Source organism: Phocoena sinus, chromosome 6 (assembly GCF_008692025.1).
Source record: "Phocoena sinus isolate mPhoSin1 chromosome 6, mPhoSin1.pri, whole genome shotgun sequence".
Taxonomy (NCBI): Eukaryota; Metazoa; Chordata; class Mammalia; order Artiodactyla; family Phocoenidae; genus Phocoena; species Phocoena sinus.
This window is the reverse complement of record NC_045768.1, coordinates 21,171,302-21,192,898: the sequence shown is the minus strand read 5'-3', so window position 1 is coordinate 21,192,898 and position 21,597 is coordinate 21,171,302. Positions and strand designations below refer to the sequence as shown.

Below are 21,597 nucleotides of genomic sequence, written 5' to 3'. Positions count from 1 at the left end.
AGAAGAAAGGAAATATTAGTCCTTAAGGGATGGCTGTCGCAAGTTGCTTTCGGGTAAGGATGCAGTAAGTATCTTGAGTTTCTGAACATTGGGCAGATGTTCTGGATGTCTGTGTTAAGACAATAAGTGGTCAAAAGGCCAGATTCCTTCTGGACTGAGATGTGCATAAGTCACATTTCCTCAGGGGCCTTCCAGCTGCATTTTATTTATTTATTTATTTGCCGAACCACGCGACTTGTGGGATTTTAGTTCCCCGACCAGGGATCAAACCTGGGCCCCTGGTAGTGAAAGTGTGGAGTCCTAACCACTGGACAGCCAAGGAATTCCCCTGGCAGCATTTTAGAGAAGTCTTTTAGCAATACTGACTCCATTTTGATTTTTCTTTCACAGTATCTACCATCTAATACCTAAATATGTGACTATAGCTTTGAATTAATAACATGCCTGTCTCTCTTGTTACACTGTGGTTTATTTTAAGCATATGATTCTCCCAGGGCATTTTAAAAACATTGTTTTATTATTTTGAGAAATCTTTTAATTGGCAACAATAGGAATGATCGTTTTCTATATTTTACTCCTAACATCTGTAAATCAACACAAGTCCTACTTACCTTTACAAGATTTTCAAGGTAAATATGATATTTCTCAAAATTAAGAATTGTTTACAACTTAATCACTCAAAAAAACACGAAACTAATACATTCAAATCAATGTTAAATTTTATGTGACACTGATGTTTTGGCAAACGTGGTCACTATTCACAGTGTGAAGAGGATGCCCTTAGCAACAGCATGCATTTCTTTGACCTTGCTTGCCTCTCCCACCAGTTTTCTCTACTCAAAATTGTAAACTTTCACCTGCATGGCGCTGTGTGAAGTCATTTGGCTTTCATTCGGCCCAGTACTACCCTTAGGCTCAAGCAAAAGGGGCTGCTTCCCCCACATATTAGAATGTCTTGCATAAAACACATGTACACACACACACACACACACACACACACACACACTTGTTAAGGAACAGATGAGAACCTCTGTCACTTGGCACTGGCCCAGCATAACCTAGAACCTTGAATAACTGCTCCTAACACTACTCAGGCCCGATGGAAACACTTCATACCTCTTGCCCTCTGCTCTTAAAGCAAAAGGCAGCTGGGTTGGAATGCTGTAAAAGTTTTGGGGTTATGCACCCATTGAGGTCTGAGTTGGGTAGAAACCCAGTCTTCCTCCCGTGTGTCTCCTTTACACTACTATCACACAGCCCTCTGACACCAGAGGTGGGGGATGGTTCCACACAATTCTGAGGCACCAGCTGAGCATCCTACAATCTAACTCAATTCTGACACCATCCACCTGGAGATAGCGTTAAATCCTACAGGGTGAGGGCTAAGGCCCCTGAGACTGCCCACCCCCACTTCACATGTCAACCGCAGGCAGTAGATCCTCAGGTCACCCACAACTTCTATCTGACTTGGCGACAAATTGGAAGTTCCCATGACCTCCTTTCCACTTGGATTCGATTATATGCTAGAACGACTCACGGAACTCAGGGAAACACCTATGTTTAGCAGTTCATTAAAGGATAGGATAAAGGATACAGATGAACAGCCAGATGAAGACACACATGAGGTGAGATCTAAGAGGCCCCAAGTGCAGGAGCTTCTGTCACTGTGGAGTTGGGGTGTGTCACTGTCCTGGTATGTGGAGGTTCACCAACCTGGAAGTTCTCCAAACCCCATACTTTGGGATTTTTGTGAGACTTCATCATGTAGACAGGATGGATCATGAACTCCATTTCCAGCCCCTTTCCCCTCTCTGGAGACTGGGGAATGGGGCTGAAAATTCCAAGCTTTTGATCATGACTTGGTCTTACTGGTGGTGATTAGCTGCCATCCAGGAGCTCACCCAGAATCGCCTCATTAGAACAAAAAGTACTCCTGCTACCCAGGAAGTTCCAGTGGATTTAGGAACCCTGTTTCAGAAGCCAGGGTCAAAGCCCAACTATTAGAACAGAAGAGGTTCCTAATGTTCTTTTTTCTTTCTTTTAAATATTTATTTATTTGGTTGCACTGGGTCTTAGTTGCAGCAGGCGGGCTCCTTAGTTGTGGCACGTGAACTTAGTTGCGACATGCGTGTGGGATCTAGTTCCCTGACCAGAGATCGAAGCCGGGCCCCCTGCATTGGGAGCATGGAGTCTTAGCCACTGCGCCACCAGGGAAGCCCCCTAATGTTCTTAACACTTAGGAATTCATGACAGTTTCAGGGGCTCTGTGCCAGGAATGAGGTGGGGAATGGAAGGCAGAAACCAACATATATTTTTCCTATTTTCTCACAAGGTCAAAAATGGACACTGCTTTTTAGTGCAAGGAAGAGTTGAGCAGCAGAAGCACTTAGGTAAGAGAAAAAACTAATTATTCTAAATGCTACCTCTCAGATCGGATGAATTCAATAAATTCTTGAACAACCAACAATTTTTCTCTTTAGTGCTGAAAGCCCATTTTCTTGCTTTTCTTCTTATTATCATCTGTGATTCTGGAGTTGCTCATGAATTAGTACATTTGGACTGGTGACTGAGGAACATTTCTGCAATATTAAACAATTGATTTTCCTTTCATTTGTATATATGTCCGTTTATATGTACCATGAGTGAAGCATAATACTGATTCTTTACTGTATGACTCTAGATATTGCTTTAAGAGATGGTAAAAATTGCAATATAAGTGATAATTTATGATGAAATTAAAATATATTCTAACATTCTATGATAATTTATCATATGTATCCCTATTTCAGTGTTTTAATATGATATATAAAATTTGTGATTTATTTCCGAATCTAAATATTACTTTAAGAATTTAATTGGCAATTTCAGTTGTTGTTTACTTACCAAAGAATACATTTTCTCTAAATTAAAAGTAATAAAAAACTATCTAAGAAGTACAATCACTTAAGAACTTTGTCCAGTCTGACATTACTGTTGTTTAATTAATCAAGGAAGCCATTAGACTGAGGTGGCTCTAATGCTGTGACAAGCCCAAACCTAAGCCTGTAAATAACTCAAGGTTATGAAATTGAACAACCAGTCACTAACAGCCAAGTAGGCTTTATCCTATAGACAATCCATCATTTCTTTACTTTATTTCCACCCTTTCTCTACAAAAGTCTCTCCCCAGCTCCTGTCCGTGGAGCGCTCCTAACCACTTCTGGTTTGTCACTGCCTGCTTCAAATTGATTTTTCCTCAAATAAGCTCTTACAATTTTTAATATGCCTTAGTTTATCTTTGAACACACCATTTATGTGAAAAATCTTATAATCTTATAATGTAAATAATTATTTTGCTGCTATCAAGGCAAGAAAAATAAATTTTATGAACTGTTTATGTGTCAATATTTATTTTATCACTCATACCAAATATCAACAGACCACCCAGACATGAAAAATAAAGTTAGTTGTCTTTGATATTTAGCCAGCTTTCAGTCATTTCAAAGCCATAGCTTTACACATATTTGTTAGCTGGATGTATAACTTTTAAATATTTAGATGTATGGAATGTAAGCCCGCATCTGTACTCTGGTTCAGGCCCTACAGATGCTCAGATGGGCCTGACTGGGCACAAGTTTCCATGTATTAAGACCGTTGCTATTCATTTGTCATTCACGTAAGGAAACTGATGTTGAAATATTTGGTAGTTTCTTGAGCTTAAACAAATGTAAGTATAGGGAACTGATATCTATTTCGTTAGTCAATTAAATGGTGGTCATCCAGACAACTCAGAATATGCTATGTTATGTTTTATATTCAGAATGTATTCAGAATATTAAAAAAACTTAAGATCATCATCAAAATGAAGATGCTGGGAACATATAAGTTCCAGTAAAAATACACATTATATATACAGTTATTAGCAAAGGGACACGTAATTCTGAAGTGTAAAAAAAAATTCTAATAAGAAGTAATATTGAAATTTTTTCTAAAATTATAAATGCTTCTGTAGTGTGCCTCAGAATATATGACATGAATTCAACTTTGCTTGTTAACACGTGTCTCAAGACACATCTGACAAAAGTGAAGCTAGGACAAAAAGGAGTGGGGGGAGCATAGCCGTAAGGTAGACGTCTAGGATTGTGCCTGAAAAATGTCTTTGTTGCTGTTGTATAGCATATAAATATAATTTGAAATAGAAAGTGATACGTGATAAAGTCTTTTTTTTTTTTGAGTGCTAAGGCCTGTTAATTGGGGTATAATGGAGGGGTTTTTTTTAATGTTTATTTATTTATTTGGTTGCACCAGGTCTTAGTTGCAGCACGTGGGCTCCTTAGTTTTGGCTCACAGGCTCTAGTTTCCTGACCAGATATTGAACCCGGGCCCCCTGCACTGGGAGTGCAGAGTCTTTAACCACTGCGCCACCAGGGAAGTCCCATAATGGAGATTTCTTAAAATTCTTCTTGTAATTGTATCACTTTAGGAGTGGAGAAAGGTAAGCAAAACATTGGCTTATAACAGAATGTTGCTTAGTCTTGGAAAAGAAGTAGGAAACATTGTAAATATATTTAACTCGGATGTTTCATATGTTTTGATTTAAAATTTTTCCTGATTAGAATTTTTAAATTACAAAAGAAATAAATGCTCACTGTAATGCGTGAAAGGAAACAAACGAAGTTGTAGAAAGATAATGTTAATCTGGCCTGCCCTTGCCCTGCTGTCCCATCACCCGAAGATATAAACCTAAATAGTCTGGTTCATATACTATCATGCATTTTCCTACTCTCATATAAACATATACACATATATATGTTCATATGTAGTGATCCCACTATACATATTACTTTACCACTTGCCTTTTTTATTTTTAAAATTTATTTTATTGAAGTATAGTTGATTTACAATGTTGTGTTAATTTCTGATGTATACAACTTGCCTTTTTAAATTTAATGTATCATAGACCTCCCAACGTATAGAGCTCTAATTCATTTGTTATTGCTGCATAATATGGTGTGGATGTACTATAATTTGTTTTGGTTTTTTTTTTTGCGGTATGTGGGCCTCTCACTGTTGTGGCCTCTCCCGTTGTGGAGCACAGGCTCCGGAAGCGCAGGCTCAGCGGCCATGGCTCACGGGCCCAGCCGCTCCGCGGCATGTGGGATCCTCCCGGACCAGGGCACGAACCCGTGTCCCCTGCATCGGCAGGTGGACTCTCAACCACTGCGCCACCAGGGAAGCCTGACCCCCACTTCTTGACTAGATTTCAGGACAAAATTACTGTACCTAACGAGAGAGAAGTTTCTCTTTCAACAGACTTGGGGGAGGTAAACCCTCGAGGGCCAGGCCCAAAGGGCAGGAGCAAGGAGGAGGAGCGTCCGTACAAGGCAGGGTCCCAGTCAGGCCAGGTGGTTGCTGCGGGGCACATCATGCCTGCTCACAGGGTGCTTTTGATACCTGCCTTGACCACAGGGCTTTCTCTTTCAAATAAATCGTTGAAAATGGGATCCTAAAAGCAATGGTCAAAAAGGAGCCAAACTGCCCTTAGCAACAGGCTTCCAAAGACTACAGTATGAGAGGAGGGGGTGCCAGGGGAGGAGTAACAACAGCGAAGAAACCTGGCAAAGAGCACCTGGACCAGGTGATCAAAGTTAACATCATCAGTGACAAGTCATGTTGATACTATGTAGCCTTGATACGATACGCTGAGAAGGGCGCTTTACCTCTGTGATCTTCCTCCCCCAAACCCATAACCCCGGTGTGACCATGAGAAACATACCAGACAAACCCAAATGAAGGGCATTCTACAAAATGCCCGATCAATACTTTTCAAACCTTTCAAGGTCATTATATATAAGGAAAGTCTGAGAAAGTGCCACAAAATAGTGGAGGCTGAGAGATATGACTATAAAATGTATCGTGGGTATTCTGGATGGGATTCTGTAACAGAAAAAGAACACCAGGAGAAAACTAGTGAAATACAATAAAGCGTACAGTTAATAGTAATGTACCAACGTTGAACTCCTTAGTTGTGACAAATGTACCATAATGATATAAGATGTTAACAAAAGGAGGCTTTGGGTAAGGGGTATGTGAGAATTCTCTGTACTATGTTTGCAACTTTTCCATAAATCTAAAAAGTATTCTAAAATAAAATGTTTAAATTAAAGTGGAGGGGAAATATTTTTGCTAGCCACATCCTTCCTGAGGGAGTATATCTAAGGCCAAGAAAGCATCCTGCCTTCAGCAACAGAGTTGGTATCTCTAGTGCTTAATTTGAACAAATTACGTGCGCGGGTCAGAAAGGAATATTTCAGAAGTCATTTCCCTGTCCAAATTCCCACAGTCAGCTGAGAGAAGCCTTCTAGAGCAGTTGATTCTGGATGTCCTGGCCACACTCCATGCATCCCATCCCAGAAAGCACATGGTTTACAGTGACAACAGGCCCCCCGAACCCTAACCCCCAAGATGCTGTTCAGGATCATTTTTAAGCGAGTAGTGACATGATTTAGTTTCTGGTGTCCCCTTAAGTTTCCTGATCCCTGGCCATGTACCTGGGTACCAACACTCCAGGGGGTTCTGGGCAGTAGTGTTGCTGATGGATGGACTGAAGTCAGCAAAGCAGACCTTAATTCTGAGGCTGTACGGAAATCCAGCAGTCAAGGTGAGGCTAGAGCTCTGCTCTCATTTGTGTTAAATTACTTTACTTGGGGCTTCCCTGGTGGCGCAGTGGTTGAGAATCTGCCTGCCAATGCAGGGGACACGGGTTCGAGCGCTGGTCTGGGAGGATCCCACATGCCGCGGAGCAACTAGGCCCGTGAGCCACAACTACTGAGCCTGCGCGTCTGGAGCCTGTGCTCCGCAGCAAGAGAGGCCGCGATAGTGAGAGGCCCACGCACCGCGATGAAGAGTGGCTCCCGCTCGCCACAACTAGAGAAAGCCCTCGCATAGAAACGAAGACCCAACACAGCCAAAAATAAATAAATAAAAAAAAATTTAAAAAAAATTACTTGTGTCATCAATAACCTCCAAAGATCCTATCCTGAGTGACTAAATGTGTGGCTTTTCCCAGAGGGCACTTAGGTTTGCCTTGATAACAAGAAGCTGTTGAATGAGTTAATTTGGAAGACTTGACAAGGTTGTGAATGTGGAGGAGCCAAGATAGCCCATTTGCACTAGAAACTGGGAGCTGAACAAACCCCATTCTACTGTAGGACAGGGTGGTTTAAGAAGTCTCACAGGGGCTTCCCTGGTGGCGCAGTGGTTGAGAGTCCGCCTGCCGATGCAGGGGACACGGGTTCGTGCCCCGGTCCGGGAAGATCCCACATGCCGCGGAGCAGCTAGGCCCATGATCCGTGGCCGCTGAGCCTGCGCGTCCTGAGCCTGTGCTCCACGACGGGAGAGGCCACAACAGTGAGAGGCCCGTGAACCGCAAAAAAAAAAAAAAAAAAAAAAAAAAAAAAAGAAGTCTCACAGAGGGCTTCCCTGGTGGCCCAGTGGTTGAGAGTCCACCTGCCGATGCAGGGGACACAGGTTCGTGCCCCGGTCTGGGAAGACCCCACATGCCGCGGAGCGGCTAGGCCCGTGAGTCATGGCCGCTGAGCCTGCGCGTCCGGAGCCTGTGCTCCGCAGCGGGAGAGGCCACAACAGTGAGAGGCCCGCGTACCGCAAAAAAAAAAAAAAAAAAAAAAAGTCTCACAGAGGACTGGGTTTGATTTTGGAGAAAATGAATATTCCTACAGATAAGACTTCTAGAAGCGTCCATGTATGGGCCCCAGCTCAAAGTCTGCTATTCCTGCAAGCCGAGAGAATCAGATTAATGGCTGTGTGGTGAGTGCCGCTTCAGGCATCTCCCGTTTTCTTCATGAGTGTGGGAATGGTGTTCTGCCAGCCACATCGCAGGAAGACCCAAGCTGCTGTGCCAATCACAGAATCCCGAAATGCCAGCACAATGAAGGGCCTTATCTAGCTGGGGTGGGCAGAAGCCCTGTCTTTAGCAAGTCACCTCACCTGTACCTATAATCTGGGTACTGAGTAGAACTTTCTTGCTGTGCCCCCAGCACCATCTTGCTACCCTGCCCACCCCAGAAAGACAAGGCCTTGTGCCCGTGTGGTCTCACTACCTCTGTATAGTGAGGATGAGTCTGTGGGCCTGCATGATCATGTATCACCCCATTTACAAAGCACAGAAGGGGCTGGGCAGAGCAGGGCTGCCCGGAGCTACCACAGTGGCAAGGATCTGGGAAGAGCTGGTGGAATTCAGAGGCCTTGGGAAGGCTCAGGAACTCTGCTCCTCTTTGGTTTTAGAGTTTTCCAGCATCTTTAGAGAGTAATGTTTCTCCATCCTTTTCTTCTTCTTTCCCAATATTACTGCTCCTACGTGGGAAAGGTTAATTAGGTTTAAATTTTCCCTAACAAGAAAAATTAAATACTAACGAATCAGATTTTGTTGGGTGGAGCTGAACTTTTCAGACAGCCACTGTAATATCTAAGACCTTTTTGCTCCCCTCACCTCCACCCCAAGTACCAGTTTCACCTTGCCCCTTCTGAGAATGCCCATTATTGAAGGATGCTGCCACTGCTGGGAACATTGCTTCCCACAAAGGGGCACTCTCTTCTTAGACTTTCTTTTGTCTGCTTGTATTCCTCATCTTCTGAATCCCTATGGATGAGTTCAGCTGCATGTTAACAGAGATCCCCGTTAAAGTGCCTGAGACCATAGGGATGTGGTTTTTTTTTTTTTTTTTTTTTTTGCGGTACGCGGGCCTCTCCCGTTGTGGCGCACAGGCTCCGGACGCGCAGGCTCAGCGGCCATGGCTCACGGGCCCAGCCGCTCCGCGGCATGTGGGATGTTCCCGGACTGGGGCATGAATCGGCAGGCGGACTCTCAACCACTGCACCACCCGGAAAGCCCGGGATGTGTATTTTTTATTTAAGAAGTCTGGAGTCAGGTGCAGTGGCTCAATGACGCCATCAGTGACATGGTCACATTCCATTTATGCACTCAGCTATACTCAGGGAGTTGGGAATGTCTCTCTTGTGGCCACAAGATGGCTGTAGCAGCTCCAGGCATCAGGGCCTCGCAAGGATACATTTGAAGGGTGAGGGAGGAAGAGAGACGGGACGACTAGCAGTCATGAGGGGCAAAGGAGTGGTGGCAACTAACAGTTGCTCACACATCTTTCTCTCCCTCTTATTTCCTCACTTCTTTACCTTTTGGCTTCCCCCAAACCAGCGTTCCCCAAACCCACATTGCATCAGTACGCATCCGAGTGGGAGGGAGCACAGCATTAGAACTAACTGGCCGACCTCGAGCAAGTTACTTAACACAGCTGGGCCTCAGCTTCCTCACTTAAGAAGTGAGGGTCGCAGACTAGATGCCTTATGTATGTAAACTTCTTATTGAAGTATCACATAAAGGCTCACAGATCAGAAATGTACTGCTTGCTGAATTTTTACAAAGAACCAGCCCCACATTAAGAAACAGAATATTATCAGTACCCCAGAAACGCCCACAAAGGTAACATTAGTCGACTTTTAGCTCAATGCATTAGTTTTGCCTGTTTTTGAATTTTATACAAATAGAATCAGCGCGAGACATTCTTTCGTCGTATCTAGGCTTTTTTCACTCAACACTATATTTGTGTAATTCATTCACCACGTTTTGGTTTTGTTTGTTTGTTTTTATTTTGGCGGCAACACGCAGCTTGTGGCATCTCAGTTCCCCAACCAGGGAATGAACCTGGGCCACGGCCGTGAAAACCCGGAATCCTAACCACTGGACCACCAGGGAACTCCCCAGCACGTTGTTTCTTCATTCGTCTTGCTGTATAATGTTCTACTGTGTGACCACACCACTGTTGACAGTCATGTGAGTTTTTTCTGGTTTTGGTTACTATAAATCTCTGCTGCTGTGGAGATTTTTTTTTTAAATTTATTTCATTTATTTTTGGCTGTGTTGGGTCTTCGTTGCTGCACGCAGGCTTTCTCTAGTCATGGCGAGCAGGGGCTACTCTTGTTGCGGTGCGTGGGCTTCTCATCACGGTGGCTTCTCTTGTTGCAGAACATGGGCTCTAGGCACACGGGCTTCAGTAGTTGTGGCACGTGGGCCCAGTAGTTGTGGCTCGTGGGCTCTAGAGCACAGGCTCAGTAGTTGTGGCTCCCGGGCTTAGTTGCTCTGTGGCATATGGGATCTTCCTGGACCAGGGCTCCAAGCCGGTGTCCCCTGCATGGGCAGGCAGATTCTTAACCACTGTGCCACCAGGGAAGCCCGCTGTGGAGATTCTTGAATCTACCTTTTGATGAATATACATATGCATTTCTGTTGTGTTCTGGGAGTGGGAAATGTTGGGTCATATGATGTCTGAATGTTCATCTTCTAGATGCCTTTAAAGATCATTCCTAAGTGATGGAACCAAACACGCTCATGGGGCACACAGCCAATAAACAGGCTTTCCATCCTATCCAAAGATTCACTAATTAGACTCAGTGCCAAGGCTTCCAGTACTTGTCAGCTCAGTATCTTCTCCAGCCCAACCTCTGTAATGGATAGTGACCACAAAGCAGTATACACACAGCCACACACTCCAGAGGCGGCTTGTGAAGAAAGCCAGGTTAACAGGTAGTCCTCGGTGCTGGCAGCAAATTATATTTCTGTGGCCAGGTGAGGCTCAGCTCCTAGGAGCCTGCAGGGCCAGCCAAAGAAGTCTGGGGGGCTTGGGAAAATATCTACTCCACTGTGAGGCTCTTTACAGCCAGACCTATGACGTGAATCTGTCAAAAGATCGTTTAGTTCATCTGAGATCTTCTCCCAAACTGTAAGCACCTGGTAACTGCTCAATAAAAATAACACTAAAAGTTTAGGGCAAAAGGACCCAGTAATAGAATTTTGTAAGAGAAATCTGCCTATCTAAGCAACTTTTCAGCAAACAGGAAAATTTTCCAAAGTAAGAACTTAAAAGTGCTATTGACAATAAGGGGCATGTCAATTTATGATTTAGAGAAATGGGTGGAGCTATGAGTACAGTATTTTGTTTTTTAAGGTTTGTTTAGTCCTCTTTTTTTTAACATTTTTATTGCAGTATAATTGCTTTACAATGGTGTGTTAGTTTCTGCTTTATAACAAAGTGCATCGGTTATACATATACATATATCCCCATATCTCCTCCTCCTTTCGTCTCCCTCCCACCCTCCCTATCCCATCCTTCTAGCTGGTCACAAAGCACCGAACTGATCTCCCTGTGCTATGCGGCTGCTTCCCACTAGCTATCTATTTTACATTTGGTAGTGTATATATGTTCATATATACACTACCACTCTCTCACTTTGTCCCAGCTTACCCTTCCCCCTCCCCGTGTCCTCAAGTCCATTCTCTAGTAGGTGTGCATCTTTATTCCTGTCTTGCCCCTAGGTTCTTCTTTTTTTTTTTTTTAGATTCCATATATATGTGTTAGCATATGGTATTTGTTTTTCTCTTTCTGACTTACTTAATTTTGTATGACAGACTCTAGGTCCACCCACCTCACTACAAATGACTCAATTTCATTTATTTTTATGGCTGAGTAATATTCCACTGTATATATGTGCCACATCTTCTTTATCCATTCATCTGTTGATGGACACTTAGGTTGCTTCCATGTCCTGGCTATTGTAAATAGAGCTGCAATGAACATTGTGGTACATGATGCTTTTTGAATTATGGTTTTCTCAGGGTATATGCCCAGTAGTGGGATTGCTGGGTTGTATGGTAGTTCTGTTTTTAGTTTTTTAAGGAACCTCCATACTGTTCTCCATGGTGGCTGTATCAATTTACATTCCCACCAACAGTGCAAGAGGGTTCCCTTTTCTCCACACCCTCTCCAGCATTGTTTCTAGATTTTTTGATGATGGCCATTCTGACTGGTGTGAGATGATATCTCATTGTAGTTTTGATTTGCATTTCTCTAATGATTAGTGATGTTGAGCATCCTTTCATGTGTTTGTTGGCAATCTGTATATCTTCTTTGGAGAAATGTCTATTTAGGTCTTCTTCCCATTTTTGGATTGGGTTGTCTTTTTGATATTGAGCTGCATGAGCTGCTTGTAAATTTTGGAGATTAATCCTTTGTCAGTTGCTTCATTTGCAAATATTTTCTCCCATGCTGAGGGTTGTCTTTTTGTCTTATTTATGGTCTCCTTTGCTGTGCAAAAGCTTTTAAGTTTCATTAGGTCCCATTTGTTTATTTTTGTTTTTATTTCCATTTCTCTAGGAGCTGGGTCAAAAAGGATCTTGCGGGGCTTCCCTGGTGGCGCAGTGGTTGAGAGTCCGCCTGCTGATGCAGGGGACACGGGTTCGTGCCCCGGTCTGGGAAGATCCCACATGCCGCGGAGCGGCTGGGCCCGTGAGCCATGGCCGCTGGGCCTGCGCGTCCGGAGCCTGTCCTCCGCAACGGGAGAGGCCACAACAGTGAGAGGCCCGCGTAACGCATAAAAAAAAAAAAAAAAAAAAAAAAAGGATCTTGCTGTGATTTATGTCGTAGAGTGGAGAACAGTATTTCTTATAGTCTGTAGACCAGAATCATCATGAGCATCAGCTAGGACGTTGTTTAAGAAAAGGCAGATTCCAGATTCCCATCCCTGAATCAGAATCTCTTAGGTGGGCTTAGAAATTTGCATTTTAACAAGCACACAGGTGGTTCTTCGGCACCAACTCCATGATCTGTATCGCATTCCCCACCTTAGAGGGTCTCTATGCTTTCAGGGGAGGAGCTTCTACATGGAAAGGTAAAACGATCCTATCACTTACCCACAAGCCTCTCTGCCGGTTCTGGGGCAAATTCTAATTTCTTGTTTGCAAAACTCCTCAGATCCTGGCCTCAAGTGGAACTGCTGGCTTTTGCTTTTTCCCGGAACGTCACTGGCTGAATTAAACTGTGCACACAATTTTGCCTCTGTTGGCGATAGTGCCGTCTCAGTTGCCCCTCTTGTTTGAGGCAGCCCTCTGTGGCCTTCTACATGTCACTCTGAATGCTCTTTGAAAACCTCCTTTGTCCTCATCAGCCGTCCACTTCAGAAGTGGTGGTGTTATTTTGAGGCAGGGTTTGGGATGCCACATAAAATAAAGCTATGATTGTATTAAAAACCAGAAGAGGATAAGCAGCTAACACAAACATGAATAAGGCCTAGACACATGCTGTACCAGGAGAGAGAAAGAAAGAATGCTTCGTTGTGACTCTGCTTTGTTTTTAAGGTCTGGGTCTCATGCAAAGCCCTGATAGACTCGCTATGAGGTTTTGGGATTCTGGCTTGGCATACTTACTGAATTCTGGGGCCCAAGGCCCTGTCTTCTTAAAGGTTCCAGCCTAAGTGCCTAAGGTTCCTTGTGGACAGGAATGGGGGGTTGGGAGGTGGGGGAAGGGCCCATGCTGTGTTCCTGGGTTCTGGTGGCATCTCCCTGTACCCCATATACACACATCTCGTGCATTTTCCTCAGAGATGAGCCCTAGAAACCCAAGCTTCCCTCCATACCTTCCAATAAACACTACAACATTTTGCTCTGATACAGAAACTTCACGTTTCCTCCTCACCACCGTGTTGCTTTGAAAACTTTTAGTAAAAGCACAGTCACATAGTCTGGGACGCTTGCTCTGTTTCAGTGACAAGTTCCCACCACAAGGAACACTGAAATACAACAGGAAATAGTGAATATGAATAGGCAGTCCTGGGCTAAATTTGACTGGTGGAAACTTTATCCTAAAATGTTTTCCATAGAAATTCACTTTCTTTAGTTTTGATGACTACCCACTGGATCATTGTGGCCACATGCCATTGACCAACGAGGAAACTGGAAAATGAACTTTCATATGGCCTTTCAGGAACTCTGTTTTGTTTTTGTTTTTTAAACGGTGGGAGCATAGAAAAATGATACTCTGACCCAAAATGAGGAGTTTGGAGGGAGCATGTTTATTTATGAAAACTTTATGATTATCATTTCATAAGAATAGTAGAGAAAGCATGAGAGAGAGGGAAAGGAAGGGAATTAACATTCAGGGAGCATCTATTCCATGGCAGCATTTGGCTGGGAATATTACATACCGAAGGCTGTTTCGTTCTCACAACCACCAAGTAAGGTAAATATTATTACCTGCTCTCTGTCCTTCTTTTTGGGTCAGGAAGCAGGTTCGTTTAGGTAACTTGCTAATCACCCACTTATATTTAGCAATCAGGAATTCAGATGTGGCTCTCTTTTCACTCTTCCCTGGCATCTTGAGGAGAAAGCTGTGTGGAGTCTTAATAAAATGAGATCTCAGTTGTGGGAAGGTGGCCTGGCTATTAAAATAAACAACATCATTCAATAAAAAAATACCTATGTTATACATCTATAGAACACTCATTTCTAGTTATATTCATGCTATTTGTTTTAATCAGAAGAACAGATAATAGGGTCTGTTGTAGTTGTAAGCAGCCCTTGAATATAAAAGTATTAATTTTACTCAACTCCAAGAGGACCGGACACTGGCATTCCTGTGAGGTAGATGCAGCATTTAAAAAACTGTTCCCAGTGTCCTCTGAGTTCTATTTTCCCCAACCAGGGCAGACCCACGTGGGGGAGAGAAAAGATAACTTGAGGACTGAGGCCGGATGACTTAGACCAGGGGAAATAAGGGAAGGTCTCTGAAGCTCAGTGAATCCCTGGATGATATTTTGGGTCAGCTTCAACTCTTGGCATTCTCCTCCTGCTGAAGTATCACTTGTTTCTTTAGAAGAAAAGGGTGGTGGAGACCACAGTGAATCCCGACTTCAAGATTAGTCAGGTAAAACTGGACGAACCTAAAGAGTTTGGGAATAGATTGGGAAAATGTGCTCCCTTACAGCGGGCCTCCTCCCCATTACTCTTCTAGTATCAACTTGTTCTTACATGGGCTGATGGCCTCTACTGACTTGGCCCTGGGCACAGAAGCTGTGAAGCCAGGTAAGGTGGAAAAAAGAGGTGAACTTCCACCCTCAAATAGCCAAGTAACGCCTTGACTATCTCCATTCTGCTAGCAAATAAAGCTCAGAATCCAGCCCAGCCAAAGACCTGGAAAGGAAGCACAGAAGCATGAAAAATAAAAACGGGAACCTCACGATTCTTTCAAACGGCAGTTTGGTCAAGGTGTGAGTTAAAGAGTCATAGATCATGTGTAGCACTCCCTCTTTATTTACTGATGCTCACTCTTCCGAGGTTTAACCTTACATAAACCCGGTGAACTGCAGAAGCAAGATGGCATGGGATCTCAGCGTGCATTTGAAGAAACTCCACACTGCGTCTTTTGAGTTTCCTTCTAGGTTCCCCGCCTGATGTCTCTATCTCCTGGGAGCCTCATAACCTTTTTACGCCATTCTTATAAAATGTGTCATAACTCCTCTTATCCTGGGTTATTTCAAAGGCCAGAAGATCCCGACTCACGTGCGTGTCCTAAAGCCCCCAGCCCCAAGCGTGGCTGCACCTGGGCGCAGCAGTAAACGCGGGTGGAATGGAACAGGATCCTCCAACGTCTTTTTCCACCTCTGATTTCCGTTAAACATTAGCTCCGGGGTCTGCGCGCAGCCCCCTACGGGCCAGGAGGCGAGCTTGGACTCTCGGTGGACAGCGGCGGAGGGCCGAGAGCGCACTTCCTGCGGGACGGCGGGAGAGGGCGGAGCTGCCCGCCTCCCCCCCTCCCCCTCCCCCGTTCTCCCCGCCCCCTCCGTCTCCGTGGGCTGCCGGGGGCCGCGGGGGCGGGGCGGCGAGCGGGCTGGGCGGCGTGGCGGGGCGGGCTGGGCGCCCTGGCTAAGGTGCGAGCGGGTCCGCCGCGGGCTCCGGCGCGGAGCGGAGTGGAGCAGAGCGGAGCAGTCCAGCCCAGTCCAGCCCAGCCCAGCCCAGCGCAGGCAGACGCGAGCCGGCGGGTGGCGGTGGCGGTGGCGGTGGCTTCCAGCCCGGCTGGTGCTGGGCCTCCGACCGAGCTGCGGCCGAGCGGGGCCTTGGCCCGGGCTCTGGGGAAGCCCGCCGCGGCGGGCTGCAGGAGGAAGCGGCGGCGGCGCGTCCCGAGCCGTGCGCGCCATGTCGGGCGGGCCCCCCAAGGCCCTGCCGTCCACTGGGCCCCAGTCCCTGCGCGACATGCCGCACCCGCTGGCCGGCTCCAGCAGCGAGGAGGCCGTGGGCGGCGACAGCACGCCCAGCCCAGACCTGCTGACGGCCCGCAGCTTCGGCGACAAGGTGGGGCGCGCGGGGCTGGGGACTGGGAGGCTCGTTTCGCTCCCGAGCGGGATGAGGGATCTGGAGCCCCACTGGGCACCGGGCCGCGCCCACTCTGGCGCCCCTTTCCGGGGGACAGGCGTGCCCTTGCCCCAGAGCCTTGGGGAAAAAGCGTCTCCTCCCTACCGCCCCCGCGGGGTCGCAGCCTCCGGCGGAGCGGCCAGAGGGGACGGGCTTGCCCGGCTGTGACTGGTCGCGAGGCCAGTGACAGCTGGTGGGGAGGGGTCCCGCCTGCCCGTTGTGGCTGGAGGCGTGCGTGCAGTGCTCAGAGCCTGTGTCCTGGGATGGGGTCCCGGTTCCTCCAGGTGCATCTCTGAAGGCTGAGCTGCCGAGTCACTTGTAGCTCCTCCAGTTTGCTGCGACTGCAAAGAAGCAAGAGTTAATGGTTTTCCGTGGTCTTACTGCCAGAGGCTTCTTACCCCTGTCTGTCATGGGGGCAGTGATCTTTGTTTAGGTTTGCTTTGTGCCCTGAGGAGTCACCTGACTCCGACCCCAGCCGGCAGCGGGAGGAGAGTGGCCCTGGGGTTTTCTGTCTGGGGCTCCATTTACCTCTCACTGTCTCCCACGCTGTTTAGGTTTGGCAGAGGCTGGTTTTGTGGCTGAAGGGAAGAAAGGTCGCCCTTTGACCTTTTTTGCGTAGAGGGGGGCTCCTGATTTTCTTAGAGCAGCATATGACCCTCCTGCTGCTTTGAGAGACAGTGAGGGGTTAGGGGCGGCATCTCCCTTCCTCCCCGCCGCCCCGTTGCCACTTCAGCTGTGATCAGGACTTGAGCTGATTGTATCAGCGCTGCTGTTGCCACTTAGTCAATAATTGCAGAAATTAGAATTGTTATCCACACCTGTGATCAGGTGTAAATACTAAGTGAATGCCTCTTAGTAAAATACTAAGTGAAGGCCTCCTTGTCCCAATACTGAATGGAATCAGGGGACCCAAATTTCTTTCCCCCTTAGATGGGAGGGCATGTGGTACAGTAAAAATGAGTGTGAGTGCACTGAGCAGTCAAATTAGCCAGGAAGTGGGATTTGATGTACCTTCCCAAGAGGGTTTGTGAAAGCAAAGAGTGGGGCAAGTTGTGGGGGGGGAGGCAAAGCATTAGTAGCAAGTAAACTTTAAAAAGCTAATAAAACCAATGGATTGAGCAGCTGGGTGTGTGTGTGTGTGTGTGTGTGTGTGTGTGTGTGTGTGTGTGTCTTTGTAAGTCTCTTTATTTTATAGACGATTATAGACTATATGAAGGCTTGAGTCGCTTGGAAATACCTTGCCCATATTTGACACTCAATAAGTAATTGTTGAATGAATAATTTGCTTTTTTTTTGTTTTTGTTTTTGTTTTGTGGTACGCGGGCCTCTCACTGTTGTGGTCTCTCCCGTTGCGGAGCACAGGCTCCGGACGTGCAGGCTCAGAGGCCATGGCTCACGGGGCCCAGCCGCTCCGCAGCATGTGATATCTTCCCGGACCAGGGCACGAACCCGTGTCCCCTGCATCGGCAGGTGGACTCTCAACCACTGCGCCACCAGGGAAGCCCAATTTGCTTTCTTATGTACAGAGAACTTGGTCCTATGTGCATGTAGGATAGGAATTGAGGTTAAACTTATAATTTTTTTCTCAGCTCTGTGTAGGATAGTGAATTAATTATATATTGCTGTGTAACCAATTACTGCAACATTTATCATCTGAAAATAGTGTCTGTGGGCCAGAAATCTGCAAGCAGCTTAAATCTGGGTGGTTCTGACTCAGGTCTTTAATGAGCTTGCATTCAAACTTTGACTAGGGCTGCAGTCACTGAAGACTGGGTTGGGGGTACGTCCTCTTCCAAGCTCACTCTCTTGGCTGTTGGCAGGCCTTAGTTCCTCTCCATAGGGCTTCTTGATGTGGCAACTGCTTTCCCCCAGAGCAAGTGATCCAAGAGATGGAGAGATCCCAAGACTCAAACCACAGTCCTGTGTAATCTAGTCTTGGAAGCGACATATCTCTGCCGTATTCTGTTGGTCACACTGGCCATCACTGGTACAACCTGGGAAGAAGGTATGAATAATACCAGGAAGTGGGAATCATCGAGGTATCTTGGAAGCTGCCTGCTACAGATGGCTCTTTTAAGTATCTGCTTAATGATCCATTCTTGGAGGACACCTGATGCAGAAGTGTGGGCATTTTGCTACTAAGTACTGGGAGGACAGATGCCCTGTATCCCTGAGATCTAGTTGGTGGACAGGAAGTCGAGCCTAAGTCTAATTACTTCTGGCTTCCTTCACAGGGACAGTTCCATGAGAGAGATGGTCTTGAAGGCATTATTATTAATTATTGAATATTTAATAAGTATCCTTAGAGCTGTGAGGAGCATCAAAATGACATGACTCCCAAAGGCCTGATTTATAGTTAGCCACTTTTCCTTAGAGGGCAGTATAATTACTTCCTCTGACTGGGAGTAACATTTTCCTTGAAACTTGGCATACACATATGTTCTCGTAACTCTGGAGAAATTTCTGCAGAGAGAAGCTACCAAGCAACAGAGGTGAGTCAGGACCAGTGGAAGGAAGCCTTCCCTTTGCTCTTTCTCTTGCCCAGGCAGTGTGGGGTTCACTGGAGGGGAGGTAGGAGCGTTGAGTGCTATGGTCTGTCTTTGAAAAGAAGCCTGTGTCTTCTTGCCTTTTATAATGGACCTTGGGGTTGTGATCCTGGATGCCTGATTCAGAGTCAGTTCTGAGGGTTTGACAGGCTGCTCATAGTACAGGGTTATTGTATTATGCAGAGGGGAATTGCTGAGGTGCCAGGAACAGGAAAGCCTTTCGTCTCGGTCCAGCGGACACTTCTCAGTGGCCTCTGGGGTTCTGGGAAGGAGGAAAAGACCAAATGTCATGGCCTCTTCATCCACAAAATTGAAAATCATTCAAACCATGGTGTGAAGAGAAGAATCTTTTCTATCCACCAAGGGTTGCTAGGAATTCTTTTGATGCTGGCTATACTCCCCAGGCCTTCTAGCCCTGTATCTTTCATCTCCACCTGAAATGTAAATACACCACTTGGCCCTTTCTGTCTTTTTTTACTTTTATCTGCAAACCACTTTGGGCTTGCTTCTCCCCTGACTCAGCCTCTAACTCCTGTGTACCTCCCAAAGCTTAACACCAAGCCCTCTCAAGCCCCACCTGTGGTTAACACCTCTACCCACATCCTCAGTCTCTTCACTGAACTCTTCCACCTACTTCCTGCCCCCTTAAGTCACTGCTTCCCCTGAAGTCTTCAAAATGGAGGTGCCTTTTCCTCCTACACTCCACTTATTTCAGGTTCAGGAGATGCGGGTTAGTGTCCTTTCTCTCCACTGCCTTTTTTTTTTTTTTTTTTGGCCATGTTGGGTCTTTGTTGCTGTTCGCGGGCTTTCTCTATTTGCATTTGCGGCGAGCGGGGGCTACTCTTCGTTGCGGTGTGCGTGCTTCTCGTTGCGGTGGCTTCTCTTGTTGCAGAGCACGGGCTCTAGGTGCACAGGCTTCAGTAGTTGTGGCACGTGGGCTCAGTAGTTGTGGCTCGCGGGCTCTAGAGCGCAGGCTCAGTAGTTGTGGCGCATATGGGCTTAGTTGCTCTGTGGCATGTGGGATCTTCCCGGACCAGGGCTTGAACCCGTGTCCCCTGCATTGGCAGGCGAATTCTGAACCACTGCGCCACCAGGGAAGTCCTCTCCACTGCCTTTTAATGATCAAGTGCTGCCCCTTTGAGGCTCATGTCATTGTATTTACTCACTCAGCAAATATTTGAGGGCCTCCTACGAGCCAGGCACTGTTTTAGGAACTCAAATGCACCAGTTGAAAACCCCTGCCCTCATTGGGTATATTTTAGTGAGTACGTACTATTTTATGTAATAAATGCTGTGAAAGGAAGAAAAAGTTGAGGGGGGGGGAGGGAGTGTTCAGGATCACTGGCTGAAGGGAGGCAGCTTCAGTTAGACCCTACTGAGAACTTGAGATTTGAGCAAAGACTTGAAGGAGGTGAGGCAATTGGCGAGTGGATGTCTGGAGGAGTGTCCTGGTGGAAGAAATGGCCAAAGCAGAGGCCTGGCAGCTCCTGCCCGCTGTGACGGGGACTACCCTAGAAGCCAGTGTGGTTGGGGCAGAGTGAGCAATGGGGAGTCCTTGGCCAAGGGCTGGGAGGAAGGGGGCCAGATGGTCTGGGGCCACTCTAGGAACTTCGGCCTTTACTTTGAGTGCCATTGCAGGGACTTGAGCAGAAGGAGTGTGTGATTTATGTGTTGAAAGGATCACACAGGCTGTTGAATTGAGAATCCTTTATTTGACTATTCCACTGAATTACGTTTCTTTTCCGTCAAAAACACATAAATCCAATGCAACCTGGCTGAAGAAAAGAAAAAAATCTATTGGCTCATGTTGAAAAGCCCCAGGTATTTTGGTTTCCGGAATGGCTGGAACTAGGTATTCAAATGATGCTGGGAGTCTGTCACTTTTCATCTCTTGACTCTTTCTCCTCTCTGTGTTAGCTCTGTTCTCAAGCCGGTGAAGGGATATAGCTTTGCAACTCCAGCAGAAAGAGAGCACCTCTTTCTTGATAATTCCAGCAAAAGCTCTGGGCTAGTGTCTCCTGGGCCTAAATTGGGTCAGGTGCTGAAGCCAGTCTTTGTAACTGACTGCCCAAGGCCTGGACCAGGTCCTTATCTTTGGAGGGTGGAGAAGGGAAGTTTTTGTGTGTATGTTTTAACTGTGAAATATAAATATGTGAAGTATAGAAATGCATCTGTATTAATAAAATGTATCTATACAGTTTAAAGAATAATAAAATGAACACACATACAGTTAAGGCATATACTCTTACCAGTATTTTGGAAGCCCTCTCTGTGCCTGGGGAGGAAGGAGGTGGTTTCCAAAGCAAAGTCGGGAAGGAGGAGGAACGAATGAACGTTGGACCAGCGTCTGTTGTTTCACAGATGTCCATTACAGACCTTCCACTGCCTTCTTTGCTGTCACTTTGTAACTTCCCTGTTTCTCTTGTTCATTAAAATCTTGAAACCCCCCAAGTAACTGTCTTCTCAAATCATGCCTTTACTTCAGGGGACTCTGTCCAGATCTCTAAAACTATCAGTTTCTTGACCTTTTATCTAGTCACCTTCCCCGTTTTTCCAGTTCATTTGCCCTCTCCCCCGGCCACGTCCCTGCATTATAATACCTACAACTGTTCCTGCCCTGAAATAGTGCCATTACAAAGCTCTCATCTTGCGGTGCCCTCCTCCCAGTTAGTGAGAACTGCCTACACCTGTTCCCTGACGCCTTGTTTTCACCTGCCTCCTTTAGATTCCACGGCTTAACTTGTCAGTTGCTCCTGCCACTGTCCTTTACGCAGTTCCCTTGCTCTCCTTTTACATCCA

The 21,597-nt window shown here is 46.2% G+C and overlaps 1 protein-coding gene across 6 annotated transcripts in view; it reads left to right on the top strand.

Annotated features, from left to right (window-relative positions):
• Positions 1 to 15,748: 15,748 nt before the first annotated feature.
• The window catches only part of SNX30 (sorting nexin family member 30), a 135,230-nt gene continuing 129,381 nt past the window's right edge, over positions 15,749 to 21,597 (top strand). For 5 of the 6 annotated variants that reach the window (XR_004350325.1, XR_004350326.1, XR_004350327.1 and 2 more), the window contains exon 1: positions 15,749 to 16,192. Coding sequence is in view for 2 of the 6 variants with exons in the window: in XM_032634610.1 (XP_032490501.1) it covers positions 16,037 to 16,192 (156 nt within the window). In the remaining 4 variants the exon portion in view is untranslated. The remainder of the gene's footprint in view (positions 16,193 to 21,597) is intronic. The other variant, XM_032634611.1, reaches the window with a different exon arrangement.